Here is a 14,455-nt window from a genome sequence, read left to right on the forward strand (position 1 = left end):
ATCACACACCGAAACCGGGTCATATTGGACAGCCACCTACATCATCCCAGCAAATGTGACGTATGATGAGACTGGGACACTTACCGTTGTTACACTTCGTCTTATCGTCCCGTGGCTTCGGTTCCGGACACTCGGGCGTCGTACCGTTGCAGGTGGAGCCCCACGAACACTCCGTCTCCTCCTTGCACGTTACCCGCGCGTCGGCCGGTATGAAGCGGCAGGTATTGCTATCGCAGCACGGTCCCTGCGACGGGCTGCACTGTGTCCGTGCCCGCCGGCCACAGCTCTGCGCCGTCACGTTCTCAATGCGCATCGTTTCGGACATTTCCCGCGGATAGCAGCACTTGTCCATGCACTCCTCCTCGTTGAAGCCACAGTCGCACTCCTCGCCGATCTCGACGATCTTGTTGCCGCAGAACGCGCCCTCCGACGCCTGGAAGCAGTTGCGCTTCTTGTTCTCGTCGATCGCGTCCAGCACGTTCGAAATGTTGCGCACCGAGCACGGCGAAAACTTGCCATTGTTCAGCCGGATGCCGCTCGTTGCACTGGCGAACATGATGTAATTGCCATTGTTACCGCCCGGGCGACACTCGGCCGGATAATCATGCTGTGCAGACGACACGCAGCAAGCGGGGGAAAAGGGAAGACAAGGGAAACACAACATGTGTGAGTTTTCTTTTTCTTTTGTTGGCAATGTTTTGCCACACACTGCCGCCTCGCAGCACAACGATCTCATGTTACATACCGGTGAGCCAAAGTTGTGTCCGATTTCGTGAGCAAGCGTCAGTTGAGACACCTTCGGCGGGACGCGCGTATTGTAGTTCACGAACGTAATGATGCCCGTATTGAGCGAGCGCTTAGTGCTCTGGTACAGACCGCCGACCGTTTCGGTGTACGTCTTGTACTTTTCGCAAATGCCGCCGGAAGCACCGGAAGCCGATGCAACCCAGGCCAGCCCAAGCGTACCGCCGGTAAAATCTCTGTGTTAGATATGAGAAGAAGAAAAACCAACATCCAACCACAAGAACATTAGAATCATTTTGCCGATCAAACTCGGCTCCCTCTTTCTCTCTCTCTCTCTCTCCGACTTCATCCGACTCACCTGTAGGTAAACACATACGCCAGGCAGAACGCCTCATGATTGCCGAGCGAGTGTAGATTGAGAAAATTCGATACGTCGATATTTTCCAGACAGAGTGGATTTGTTTCTTCGTGATGGTTTTCCCCGCACGACGAGTCGTCGTCAATCTTCAAGCGTTGGACCTGCAGTGGCACGGAGTAAGCAGACGAAGAAATTGACCATTAGGAACGATACGCCCAGGGCATGTCGCAAATCAACACCGCACTCACCTCAAACCGAATGTTTCGATGCTCTATTCGTCCATCAAACTTTGTGTTGCGATAAATGTAGTTGACGGCAGTGATGTGATGTATGATCAGCGACAGTATCTCTTCGCGCGTTTTCTCCTCCAGCTCGTTGCGACGGGCCCGATGGAGATGCTGTGAAACGGTTGGCACCGAGGAGGTTCAACTAATTAATTACAGTTCGCTCTTGCTAAATTATCCATATAGTTCAACGTATATATATGCGCTGCTTGCTCTAATCAAACTGGAAAACCAACGCGAGAAGAAATGCTGCACGCTCGTACATGGTTGACTTTGACTTCAAAAGCAGAAAGCTCGGGCCATGTTGGTGAGCAGCAGCTGGATGATTGACACCCCTCCAACAAAACTTGGCTAATTAGTCTTCCAGTGTGTGTGTGTGTGTTTGTATGTATGCATGCGTATGGGTGACTGTGGTGTGAGGTCCATTTTAGACTTGGTCCCTAGTGTCACCGCAAGTGAATCGTTTGAAATACACCACGACGTGATTTACGGTTCATCTACAATAGAGTTGTCAAACTCCATGCCCAATAATTTATTGTTTTGTTGCTCAATTTTCTGTATATTTTAAACACTATACCTAAACACTTGCAAATGCGTCTTTGAAATGTTCAAATTGTATTGGTAATATGACACGTAATAAAGATACACTTTAACACATATTTATAACAAAATAAAAAAGTAATCTATTAATTCATATGAATTTTAATCAATTTTATAGAATCTTTGAGATCTTTTTATTCAAATTTCAAAGTAGTTTTAGTCTATTCTGTCTGTAATTGAGAAACCATTTTCAATATAAAACATCTGTTTGACATCCCTGGTTTAACACGTTCTAAACCGAGCCTTTCTCATCTGGATCATCAAGTTGCAGTTTGTCATTGCAGAAAACGCTACCGCTTCGTCGTCTATCGGACGGGTGCGTTGTGGTTTTACTGATAATGAACAGACGGCCGACCGGTAGCCCTTTCTTCGTAGGAGCTGATAAACAAGAGGATGATAGAGATGTCGAAAGAGCGTAGAGCGTTCTGAGACCGTGCACCATACACATCATCATCAGACTGGACGCAGGCAACAAACATACCCTTGGTGAACCAGTCTGCTATGGCCCTATACCGTCGTTGCAACTACTGTGGAACGAAAGCTCCGAGAAGAAGCCACCACCCTTACTACAAGTCAACGAACACAGAAGTAAGTTATGGTGGCAATCAGTTTTGTGTTGCTGGCGGCAGAGCACCCAGCCACACACGCACACACACACAAGCACACAGAAGGGCTGGAGGGAAAAACCCTTCCTATTGTGTACCGCGGTCAGCACATGCGGTAAACAAGCTGCATACGGCAGCGGCCGAGAGAAGCAGCCGTTGCTCATTGCTCCAAGATATAGCGTCTGCCAGCCAACAATTGGCGGGCGGCTCTCTCTTCGCCCTTGTGTTGCCAAAGATTCCTTCCGCTTGCGGTTTGTAAACGACAATGAGAAGTGACACGTTCATCGGAGTGTGCAGCCGCTCGGGCCAAGTTGTGTGTACCGTCCTGCACATAGCCGTTCGGAGACGATGGGCGGCGCGTTACATCCAATGCCCTCCCAGGGGAGGTATGTGCGGTGCCCGTCTCGTTGTGGCTTTTTCCACATTACTAGCCACCAGCCGGACGATGAAAAGGTGTGGCCTTTATTTTCTGTTTTCCAAAAGCTAACCCGCCCCTCCTGGGAAGCGACTCAGGCAACATCGGTCCTTTGATGATGTGGTTTCCGGAAGAGGCCAAACAATAATGAAACTGTTGATTACGGAGATCTATGGTTCTCAATGTCAGCTCGGTATGCTTTTTGCGAGTACGGCCAGCAATGGCTGTATGCACAGTAACGTATAATTTGAAATTTCGCTTTGAATGAAATCCAAAAAAGCCTAAGAAATTAAAGTTTCTACAACCATCTGCCGCATTCTAATGAATACTCACCCCGACGATACTATCCCGGATGTGACTCCACAGCAGCGGATCGGACTGAATGTACAGCGAGCACGTGTTCCGATAGTCTTCCTTCGGCCGGGCCGCTCGCCGGACCCGCTCGTGCGCCTTCCAGTGCCATTCGGAGTCGGTCACGCTTTCGCCCGACGCTCGCCAGTTGGCCGCCTTGGAGTATTTTTCGTACGGATACTTAAACTCGTATCCAGTTTCGATGGGAATGTCGTTAGTGCCGATGTCGGGCCGCGTATCCTTCTCCAGCGTAGCCGAACGGCGCTTCGCTTTGGCATTTGATTTATGCTTGGTCGGTGCTGTTAAAGGTTGTTGCTGGTGCTGCTGCTGCTGGCCGCCGGCACTACTTTCATTATGGGACTGTCGCTTCTGATTATCTTCTTGGACTACTTCTTCTTCTCCTTCTTTTTCTTCTTCCTCTTCATCTTGACGTTCGTCCTCTTCCTCCGTTTCTTCTACGGCAGAATTCTGTATCCGATCCATCCACGCCGAAACTTCATCATGCACACCACATCCGGACGGGTGTCCTACAAAATACAGAAAACGTTCGTACATATCAATCAATATTAGCTCGTAGTTTGGAGAAAAAATTGAAGTTAAATAGGTTACAAAACTGTCCATCTATAAGACACATGATATAAAGCAATGGATGGACACGATGCACCGTTTTCCTTTCAAGGAATTTCCTTTTTTGTATGTCCCTCTCTTACGATAGTTACACTGACGTACTTCTCAATTTGCCCGCGGTTCCGACCGTATCGATCCAGCTAGTTAATGTACGTTTAATTGGATTTATGTTTCAACCGATTACATGCGTTGACGTAACACTGCCCCGTAACATGATGGAAGTGACCCAGACGGTGGCCACATGATGGTACTAAAGTTTTCGTCACCCTCCCCCGAAGTGGTTGATTATCGGGGTGGTTGGAATCTGAAGTTGCCGCAACTCGTTTGCTTTCTGACACTACCCGCATTAAAATTTCCTAATTAGTTATGGGTCTAACCGGCGTGTATACCGGTGGTGCCGGCTTTGAACTCTTTCATCCCTTTGCTATCGCGTTTGGGGCTAGGACGCCGATGCAGGAAGTTCTCCTGGTTGGAAAATTAGTTTTCTTTATCCCTAATCTTCAATCCCCCCCCCCATCCCTCAAAATGATGGATGTCGTATCCTTAATTGGTACAATGATGGGACGCACCCGTCATAATCGTAAGTGAATGGATACTTTGGGGCCATCATATTTGCTGTTGAACAAGGGATCACACTCATAATCTCAGAAGACGAATGTCGGACCAAGGCTAACACTACAACTTAGCACAGTAAGGCTAGGATGACTTCCGGATGTTTTGGCACCGGCAGAAAAGGTTGGAAGCACATTTTTTTACGACCCAAGCAAGTAAACATCAGTTATTGGACTATATTCGGCGCAATACACTCCTCCGCGTACGCTCAATTCTAAATGATTCATTGCTCGGACGCGATTGTTCGCAGGGCTTTTGTGCGTAATCACCATAGTTAATTGCCCAGAGAGCCAAGGCAAGAGGCACGAAGGGCTATATAGCCTGCCAGACCTGCCAAACCATCGCATCAAACGATCTCCCATCCCCATCCAATAACGACAGTTGATTGATTTTGTGAAGCACTTCTTCACCGTTTGCTCGATTCTGCTCGCACGGCGCTGAGAAGTGCGGCCTTCTTTCCGTTCACCGTTCGATATTGCGCTCCGGAAGCTTGGGCACTGGACGTCTACGAGTTGTTGGTGGGTTGTTGTTGGCTTATTTCCCAGCGCGCATGGCCCCATTCGCTTTCGCTTCTGCACGGTGCTGCTAGCTGCTGGCTTTGCCACTTTCATCCGGCAGGGAAAACTTTCTCCGTTCATGCACGGCAAAAAAAGGATTGCGTGCTTTGGAGGTCACCCCGACCGCTCGATGAGATCCGAAATTGAGTCGATTGATTGACGGAGTTCGACCGGTGTTTATCGTGTGGCCGCTGACAGCTGTTGACCCTGTTTTTGGGGGAGTGAGGCGATGCTTTGGGGTTTAAGTTGCGATTTTTTTAAGAACACCCGCCTTCCCAAAAGGGTATCCTATTTCAAGATCCATTGAACCGTTTTAAATGTTATTGCCAAGTACACCAAAGCGGAACTTTGAAAACTTTTCTCTTAAGTGCCGTTGCCATAGGTCCACCTCTTTAACGGAAGCAGAAACAGCACAGACTATTTCAATCTCTAAATCTCATTGTTTTATTTTGATTTCAACAACTGCAGCAAATGTAGTACATTAATGCAAAATGAATGCAATAGATAAGCATTAAAGCATTGAAAGCCACTGAAACTTTAAATGTTGCCAAACATGTCAAAAAATTGGAATAAAAACTCTGATTTTTAAAGAAAATTATGTAATGACCGGGTATGCGTTGGTTCCAGCATCTCCTACCCGTCATCTAACATCATCCGACTATATGAGATTTTCGACACGACATAAGAAACATTACCTTACATTTACGTAAGGTGTTGCTCAAGCTTGATAAAAGCACCTAACCTGCTCTGCTGCTTCTCTTTGAAACATTTATCAACCAAGCTATATACGGCGTACAGCTAGATTAGCAAACGAATCTCCCACGAAATTGCAAGGCACATCAACGTTACAGTTTTTGTGTCTTTCAAAGGGCAATGAGAAATAAGTAGATTTGAGACATTAATGCAATCTTCCCATGAAAACTACATTAACGAGTATAGGCAGACATTTTGCACAAGGCAGCAAAAGGCCAATCTGCAAAACTTGTGCTCCGAAGGGCGAATTCACCCATCAATAACCATCCTCATTCTCCTCTTTCTCCTGTTCAGTTTAGTTTCACTTTCCAAAAGTAACAAAATCCCTTACCTTTCCTCCGGTGCCGGTAAGGATCGTCCACGTGCTGGTCCTTGTAGATCACCGAATGGAACGGTGGCTCACCGTCACCGGTGTGATGCAGCGGGTGCGTTTCCGGATTGGACGATTCGCGAAAATAGTGCTTCGCCCGCTCCACATAGTACTCGTCCTCGGAGGTGATCACTTTGCCCTCGAACACACCGTCAAAAATCGAACCGAACACGTAACTGTTCGGATCGTCAATCACCTCGCCATGATAGATGTGGGACGAATCGACCTGCACCGGTCCCTTGTCGGTATGTATCTGTAATACAGAAAAGAAAATCGTTAGCCATCGATGTTAATAGAACAGCGCTAGGCTAGTGCTGACACTCACCTCTAACTTATCACTTATTGTGCTGAGATCGCGTTTAAGTCTAATGTTAAAATCTCGATCGTGTGCGCTAAAGCTAAGATGTACGTAATGATCTTTGGTGACCGATCGTTTCGCCCGGCTGTGACTAGCATGCAGATGCTCATGATCGTAGCTCAACTTCTCGTAATGCGATATGTACTCGTTGAGGGGACGTGCTGTAAAGAAACAAAAGAAAATGGAAACGTAAACTCATTAATATTTAGTAAACCCGTCTCTGCCGCTGTGTACGCCGCGTGTCTACAAGATAAGGGTCAATATTGATTGAAGTACGATCTGGCCACGCTTCGCATGAACTAACTCAAGTCGGGGGAGGCAAAAAGTCAAATTAATTTGAAATTCTTATTTCAATCCTAACGATCCGCACTCCTCTTCTCAGCCAGTTGTGTTCGGTATGTAATGTTCAGTAGAAAATTCAACCAAAGCTGGTCATTCGTAAAGCAGCAGCATCGACGCGTATAATTTGATTGTGCTTCCATGAAAATGAAACGATAATGTGCCAAACATTTTGTTCCACAGCTTGCGAAAGGAAAAGCGTTTGGGGCAATTTGAACCGCTACATTTGTTTTGCAACGATCTTGTTTGGCAGTCATTTCAATTTAGACCCTAAAAGTGGAGACTCCTGCTTATTCATACCAGAAGAATAGTGTTTATTTTCTCGAAATGTTGTAAGATTAAGATACTGTACGATGAACATTAATGGTTTAGAGTAAATAAGCTCGAATAAAGGTTATAAAAGTAAATAAATTAAATAAGATTAAGCTACTAATGCTATCCCCTTAAAAGGTCACGTAAACATTCTTGAATTGCAAAGAAGGAGAGGGAAACCCACCGACGCATTGCGTATTAATTTTTCCCGTTCCAAAAGAATCTGATTGCATTACGACGGGTTCAAGCATTCCAAAGTCGGCAACGGAAAGTGGTGCAATGATCCATTCAATCTAATGATCTTCCCCGGAGAGCTTGATTCGCGTGGGAAATGTCACCAGCCGTAATAATCTGCGCTAGTAAACCTCATGCCCTTTCTTCGCCCATATCCTTCGTCTGTGCTAATGCAACGTTACTCGACCAAAGCAATGGCGTACTGACCAGCGAACTGATACCGGAAACTGGTGTTATTTTCCACCAGATTGCTTGACATTTTCAAGCGCAGCACCAGTGGAGGCGGAACGGAAACATTGGAATATGGGACGGAAAAGTAGCAAGAACAAGGTAAAAAAGCACCAAACAAATAGAATAGAGCCACGACGAATCATGACTACACTCCGGGGTCGGGCTCTGGCAATAGAAGAAGCAGCACGAAAGAACAAAACGAACCAAACCACCATCCGCACAAGGCAACGCGCTCAAGAGTGAGTCCATGTTTGCGTCACGGTTGTCAATCGCAACAGAAAAATGGCGCCGGAAGTTGATAGTGGAGCGGTGGTGAGTGCAGCTACTGCACCATGGTGAGGGCGTCTCCAAGGCAAGGGCTTCAGCAAATCGGGCCCACAGTCGGCCACGGGGGAAGGCGAGTTGTAGTAAATGTCAACGCAAAAAAGGATTGAGAGCCAACTCCGAATGGCAAGTGGTAATAATATTGCTGTTGCTGCTGGAGCTGCTACTGCTGTTACACCCTTCGCTACACTCCGGAAACATGTGCCATGGAAACGGTAGAAGCGTACGTAATGCTCCCTGTTAGAATCGAATCGAGCTGTAGCAACGCCACCCGGGGAGCTGTCTGCGAAAAAGCGTGCAACGATGCGCCCTATTACACGAAAAGGTGTAAAGGATGCACCTTCGGAAGGACGCGGTCCTGGGAATGATGGACCGATGGAGCAAAAAAACCTTCTCTTTTAAGGACGTAAAGTACACTGAACCGACTTACACCGAGCGCACGCAAACAGGAAAACGGAACTCGACCCACACACCGACCGGACGTTTGCATATCAATGGTGTCGTCGAGTGGTAGGAGCTTTTTTCATTCGTCCTTTTTTTCCACTGGGCTATGAATCTTCCCACCATGAGCGCCATTCCAGCGCTCCTATCAATTGGACTGCTTTCCGTCCGCTACATACCACTCATTGCCGGATAGAACCGTCGGAGTAGTACACACACAAAAAAGCAAAAAGGCAGCACAGCGTTGAATTGAAAAGGATTCAACTACACATCGACACACCAACACAAAAAATACAATTATATGACGAATGGATATGAAAATGCAATTTACCCAACCAATCACGACCTTTCCAATCACTTTTCCCTTTGGCGAAGGGGGGGTGAAAGCGTCAAACCAAGGGACAAGTCTTTAGTTACAGCAACAGCAAAGCAGAGCGCAAAGGGAGTGACTTGACAGCGGTGTTTGCAGAGGGCTAATGTGAATTGATTGCACTGAGGGTACGCATCGTCCACCGGGTCGTTTACCATTGCTTGCTCATCCATGAAATCAATGATTTTCCGGGGTGCATGAAAAAAGCGGCGGAAAGCACTGGAAAAGCATTGCAGACGGAAGGTGCATTTCGAAAATTAATAAAAAACGCACCCTCAGAATGAGACTTTCATTTATCCCCGTCCGCCCAGGAGCAGTAGTGTATACAGCAGTTGCATATGAAGGGAACTGGGACTCTTACTGTAAGTAAAAGGGTTACTTTGTAGTGTCGTCGATGAGCGCAATAACGTTACGGAGTGAGTCTCGTGCAGCTAACTCGTCGTCTTGTTTTTCTTTTTTACTGCAACATTGTAGCAAGATTTCCCCCTAACTCCCAGGGGAGTGCGACCCAGTTTTTGCTGCATTTGCTGTTGTCCACATAGACACCCAACACTGCAGTTGCAGCTAGAGTAGCGCACGCAAATTCTATTTGCCATGTTTATTACTATTTGATGGACACTAATGCCAAGTCCGGCTTAGAGCAAAGGCTTAGATATAGTAGCTCAGCGTGTGTACGGCAAGCAAGCGATGGGGTAATGAAACAAAAAAGACCTTTCTGTTTCAGAGAACGATGGCGATGTGTGTGTGTTAAACCTTCTTAACTATTTTTTGTAAAGCCTCAGACAAGGCTAATAACATATATAGACAATGTCGGATATCGCATTGAAGTCGAGGTCAACTTCTACACTTCTGTTGGCCGTAAATGACAGAGCATGTGTGCCATATTCGGTCATGAGCTAGACGCATTTGTGCTATGCTGTGTTCTAGCAGTAGCTAGATTGGTTTATTATTATATGTTTTGGTTCACTTTGCTGGATGATTGATTTGGCATGGAATAGTGTATAGTTTGTTGCACTTGTATGGGAATCGTTGGAAATTCCTCACAATACAGTCTTCTCATTAGTCGCTCAGTTCAACAAACACACTACAGAATCAACATGAATATGAACGTAAACGCAAATAAACTTTTGTACAAACTGAATGTAAAAACCATACTGTTATTATTATTCTTATTATTTTGTTTGTTTGTTTAAACAATGCTGGATAGTTGCGTACAATGAAATGAAATTCTTATTGTAGCACAATTGTCACCCAGTTATGAGGCGTCCGAGAGAACGTAATGAAGCCCGGGCAATTAAAAACATTTCTCGTCTTGCTTGTTGTCCCCTTAAATTAACCCACTGTAATACGATAACATAGTTTTTATAATGATCCATTTTGTCTTTCTTCTTGTCCATTGTATTCCTCTTCATATTTCTAGACAATATTGCGAATTATTCCTCATACTACCACCCATTTCGCATCTCCAGGGTACGAACAGCGCCTTGCTGCTGCTGCTACCAATTTGCTGCTGCTGCTGCTACTGCTACCGGACAGAACGGGTGCCATCCAGTTTTCCAGACCGCTTCACAGCGAACACGTGAAAGCTAAACGGACTACACAGACGTCAGCCTGCAGAGGCGGTGACGGAGAGAAAACTACGAATCCGGTGTAAAATGATTGTCGTCGACAGGTTCTTGTAAGCAATTTTTCACTTTCTTATCGTAGCCGATAGGCGATGGGACGACACTGAGAGACAAAGGATCTTCCCATCACCCAACACAGCAATAAGGACCGAGAAGAAGAGCACAGAAGAGTGAATGGTAGAGCAGGCCCGGTAGTATGGGGCTGATTATGTTGCGGCAGGTTTTGGATGGGAAGAAGATGTCCGAGACACCCCTGGAAGTGGCTGGATTGATGGGACCGGTAGCAGCAGACAGTCTGATGGGAATGCGTCAAACAGCGTTGAAACGATCCCAAGTGTCTCATTCGGCCGATGGCGGAAGGAAAATAAATGGACCTAAAGTTAGCACCACTGCCGCACGCCACTGTCTGTTTTGCTCCCCTTTCCTCGGCTGTCTTCGGAGCCGTGGCCAACGATTGCGGAAGCAGTTTGTGCGAGCGGCCAATTGGAGTGAAGAGTGTTACTGTGTTCTTTTGGTTGTAATATAGAGCAAGAGACCACTGTCGTTTATGCAATAGCATTATCAACAAATGAGAACGTGCAAATAACACCATGTTTAACAGCATAACATTACGAACTACAGGTAGTCCCTGAGATTCGTGATACCTAATTATCGCGGATTCGGTGATACGTAGTATTCTAAATTTTTACAGTTCTGAGAGGAAATTGTACTGATTTGACAAATCAACAGTAGAATTCCTTGCTCCTGTAAATAACATTCCAAAAATAACATGTACAATGTTAAGTAACTTTCAAACGACCATAACGTACGTACGAAAATCATGAAACTCTCCCATGCTTTATGAATCATAACTACGAGCCACATCATAACTATCTCATAATTATCTTGCGCCTAACAGTCAACAATGGGTGCAGTAAGAAAGTAATGCATCATACGTTAATATCCAAAAGCACGCAAAATCCAGAACACGAACTTCCCAACCAATCATGTGCATTGCAGTCAGCTTGAAACGTATTCATTTTCGCACTCGTGACTAAACGCCCATCTTTTTGTGCACGGGTATTTTGCTAATGATATTAAGAAACCAGCTTCATCTTAACCTTACACCATAGGCAAAGATGACGTGTGTGTGTATGTGAGTAGTATGCTGCACACGCGATACACACAGCGAGGGAAGCTTTATTGCTCCCGCGAAACGATTGCACAATACACGCCACACCACCACTTTGGCATCTTCATTGCCAAACGTTCATCTCGCAAACCGGCCGACCGACCCCAACACAGACAGCCGTGTGGCCGTGGAGAGCACACGCATGGTTCTTTTTTTTATTGCCCCAGAACATGCCAATTTCGTAAACAAGACGCAACAGCTTGTAAGCTCCGTCGTTTACCGTCTCCGTTTGGCAACGATGCTTAATCGGCTTGTGGAACCAACAAAGCGGGCACGTTGGGACAGGAAAAAAATGGTTTAAATTTGCTTGAGATAGAAAAAAAATCTCTTCAGATTGTACACATTGCAAGGATTGTACGATAAACATTAAATAATTTTTCGAATGAGTAAAGCTTTACTATAAAAGAGCAGAGCTTTTTTCACGTGACTGTACGTTGGAAATGTGCATTGGTGGAGTGATATGAGATATACATCGTTATAAATCGTGAATGTACTCATCTTGTAAATCATGTGCAGTCATTAAAGGCTAACACTGCAGTCCTTCAGATCATGATGTCAATCTACGTCGTCGAATAAAGATTCTAAAGAACAAAGCCGAATGCAACTAACTCAAAGTAAATGCACCTCGTACAATGTGTCCTCAGCGTCCTAAGCGGAGCTGTGCGCTGCTGCTATGCAGGAAGTTCACTCTGCTGTAATTCATTTTCACATTTCACTGAATGGATTCGTGTCCCTTTTTCAAGTGCTGCTGGGGCTGCCAGTGCCAGCTTCTCTGCTGCAGTCAAGCTCTGTAATGTCGTGTAAAGTGGAATTGCGCTTTTTTGCTTCCATTCCGAGCAAAAGGGTTGCTTTTCCATTCACAACTTCGACAGGTAAGGGGTGGTTCTTCCGTCCGTTTGCAGAGCGCTGTTCAGTTCCATTTTAATGCTTTTACTTCGCGCTGCAGTTCGGTTACACCATCTTGCGTAACATGAAGACGGTTTTGTTTTACGACTCTCCGAGTATGCACATCTCATGCTTCCATGCGCCCCAACGAAGCAAACGTGCACCCATCAGGTGGTGAGAGACTGTGTGTGTGTGTACCAAAAGCTCGTGAAGAGATGCACTTTTTCCTTCTAACGTTGATGAGTTTTGTTTTTGTTCTGTTTTGTTTTTTTTTACTGTCGAGCTGGTGCTTCTCATCAGTACATTTCCTGTCAAAGGCACACTGCAGATAGCGACGGAAATAGAGAAGTGAAAAGCGAGTTCCAGCAGCAAACTAGAAGCTTGGTTTGCAAATATCAGGGTCAATGTGTCACATAATAGTGCAGGTGCAACCCATTTTGCAAAACAAACAAAAAGCAACTCCACTACTAGAGAAGGTACCAGGTGTTAGACTACTCGCCCTATGACCTTACACAATTTCCTTTCATTCCAATGTGCATCGGACTGCAAACATTTCCCGTGACACATTTTCCGACGACCCACTTCACCACCATCGTCGATGAATGGCAAAATAGAAATGGCCTAACTGTAGAACGGTACCCAAAAGCAACACGGAACCGGTGGAGAAACAACCATAATCATTCAAACTATTTATTTGGAAAATTGTTTTGCAAACACTATCAGAAGCCAGCACACGTTATCCGCCACTGGACAGGGGAACCGTGACGTGTTGGGCTTTCTACTGTCAGCACCACCACCTGGGGTAGTAGTACCGACCATTATTCTCATCGGGCGGAAATTTTCCACAGCATATGGCAATGATAAAATAGTTGCGAAAGTTTTCTTTGCTGTGTTTACAATTTTTATCGGCTAATCCCAACGAACACCACCAACCCCGCTGTAAAGGAATCTGTACGGCCGACATGCAACTGATACTGCTGCTCACTGCGTCGAGATAGAGAGTGGGTGTGTTTGTTTGTTGCAGGCTGGCATCACTGCTAATGCTGGCAAGTTCGGGTCAAAGCGCACACCGCAGTTCGGTCCCGGAAGGCATGGAAAAGTTTTAATGAAATTATACAAATTTAAAAATTCACACACTCTGCCGCGTCCAGCTCTCTTGTGATGCAACCACCACATGGCTTCTCTGAGCATTATTTTCTCTGCTACACTGGTGAAAAGGCTGCAGAGGCGAAGCAGCACAACAATTATGGTTATAGTTTTCGGACTTGTTGAGAACTGCACAACAAAATGGTATGATAAAACTAACACCGGCTATTTTCCCCCCAGTTTAATTCCACAATAATGGAATGGAATAATGAGAAATAATAAGAGAATATACTTGTATTTTTACATTTAACTGTAAACAATAGCATAGCATCGATTCTCAGTGATAATTTTGAAACTCAAAAAATTTAAAATAGAACAGAAAAGGGAAAATCATATTAATAGGGAAATAAAAGTAAAAGTCTTGAACAATTTAAGCTGAATTTACCACACTGAAAACTGTGTTTGCTACAAGAGCATAGTAAAACATGTTATTCGCTGAGTACATACAACAAGTTTCTGTAACACTAGAGTAATACGTGTGCAGTGCGGAAAGCTGGGAAAGAAAATTACAAGCGCCAATGGATTAATACAAGCTCCACTGTTAGGTTTCTTCCGATCGATACAGCAATAGCGCGAAGTCAAATCCTTCCGTAACACATTCAGCTACAGAAGGAGGATTAAAATAGACGTGTTTCAATCTGCAGTTCTACTACATACCCACACATCTACCTAGCAAAGTTTGAAATCCATTTTTATGTGAAAATTATAGTGGAACTATCTAACGCCTTTACATTACTTGTATA

At 45.3% G+C, this 14,455-nt stretch overlaps 1 protein-coding gene across 8 annotated transcripts in view; it reads right to left on the bottom strand.

Moving 5' to 3' along the window:
* Window positions 1-14,455, bottom strand: part of LOC120955312 (disintegrin and metalloproteinase domain-containing protein 10) — a 62,620-nt gene that overhangs the window by 6,892 nt on the left and 41,273 nt on the right. For all 8 annotated transcript variants that reach the window (XR_005751778.2, XM_040376060.2, XM_040376052.2 and 5 more), the window contains 7 exons: window positions 6,602-6,795; window positions 6,238-6,529; window positions 3,340-3,884; window positions 1,351-1,500; window positions 1,103-1,263; window positions 746-980; window positions 85-607 (listed from right to left, as the gene is read on the bottom strand). Coding sequence is in view for 7 of the 8 variants with exons in the window: in XM_040376060.2 (XP_040231994.2) it covers window positions 85-607; window positions 746-980; window positions 1,103-1,263; window positions 1,351-1,500; window positions 3,340-3,884; window positions 6,238-6,529; window positions 6,602-6,795 (2,100 nt within the window). In the remaining variant the exon portion in view is untranslated. The remainder of the gene's footprint in view (window positions 1-84; window positions 608-745; window positions 981-1,102; window positions 1,264-1,350; window positions 1,501-3,339; window positions 3,885-6,237; window positions 6,530-6,601; window positions 6,796-14,455) is intronic.

Source organism: Anopheles coluzzii, chromosome 3 (genome assembly GCF_943734685.1).
Source record: "Anopheles coluzzii chromosome 3, AcolN3, whole genome shotgun sequence".
Lineage (NCBI taxonomy): Eukaryota > Metazoa > Arthropoda > Insecta > Diptera > Culicidae > Anopheles > Anopheles coluzzii.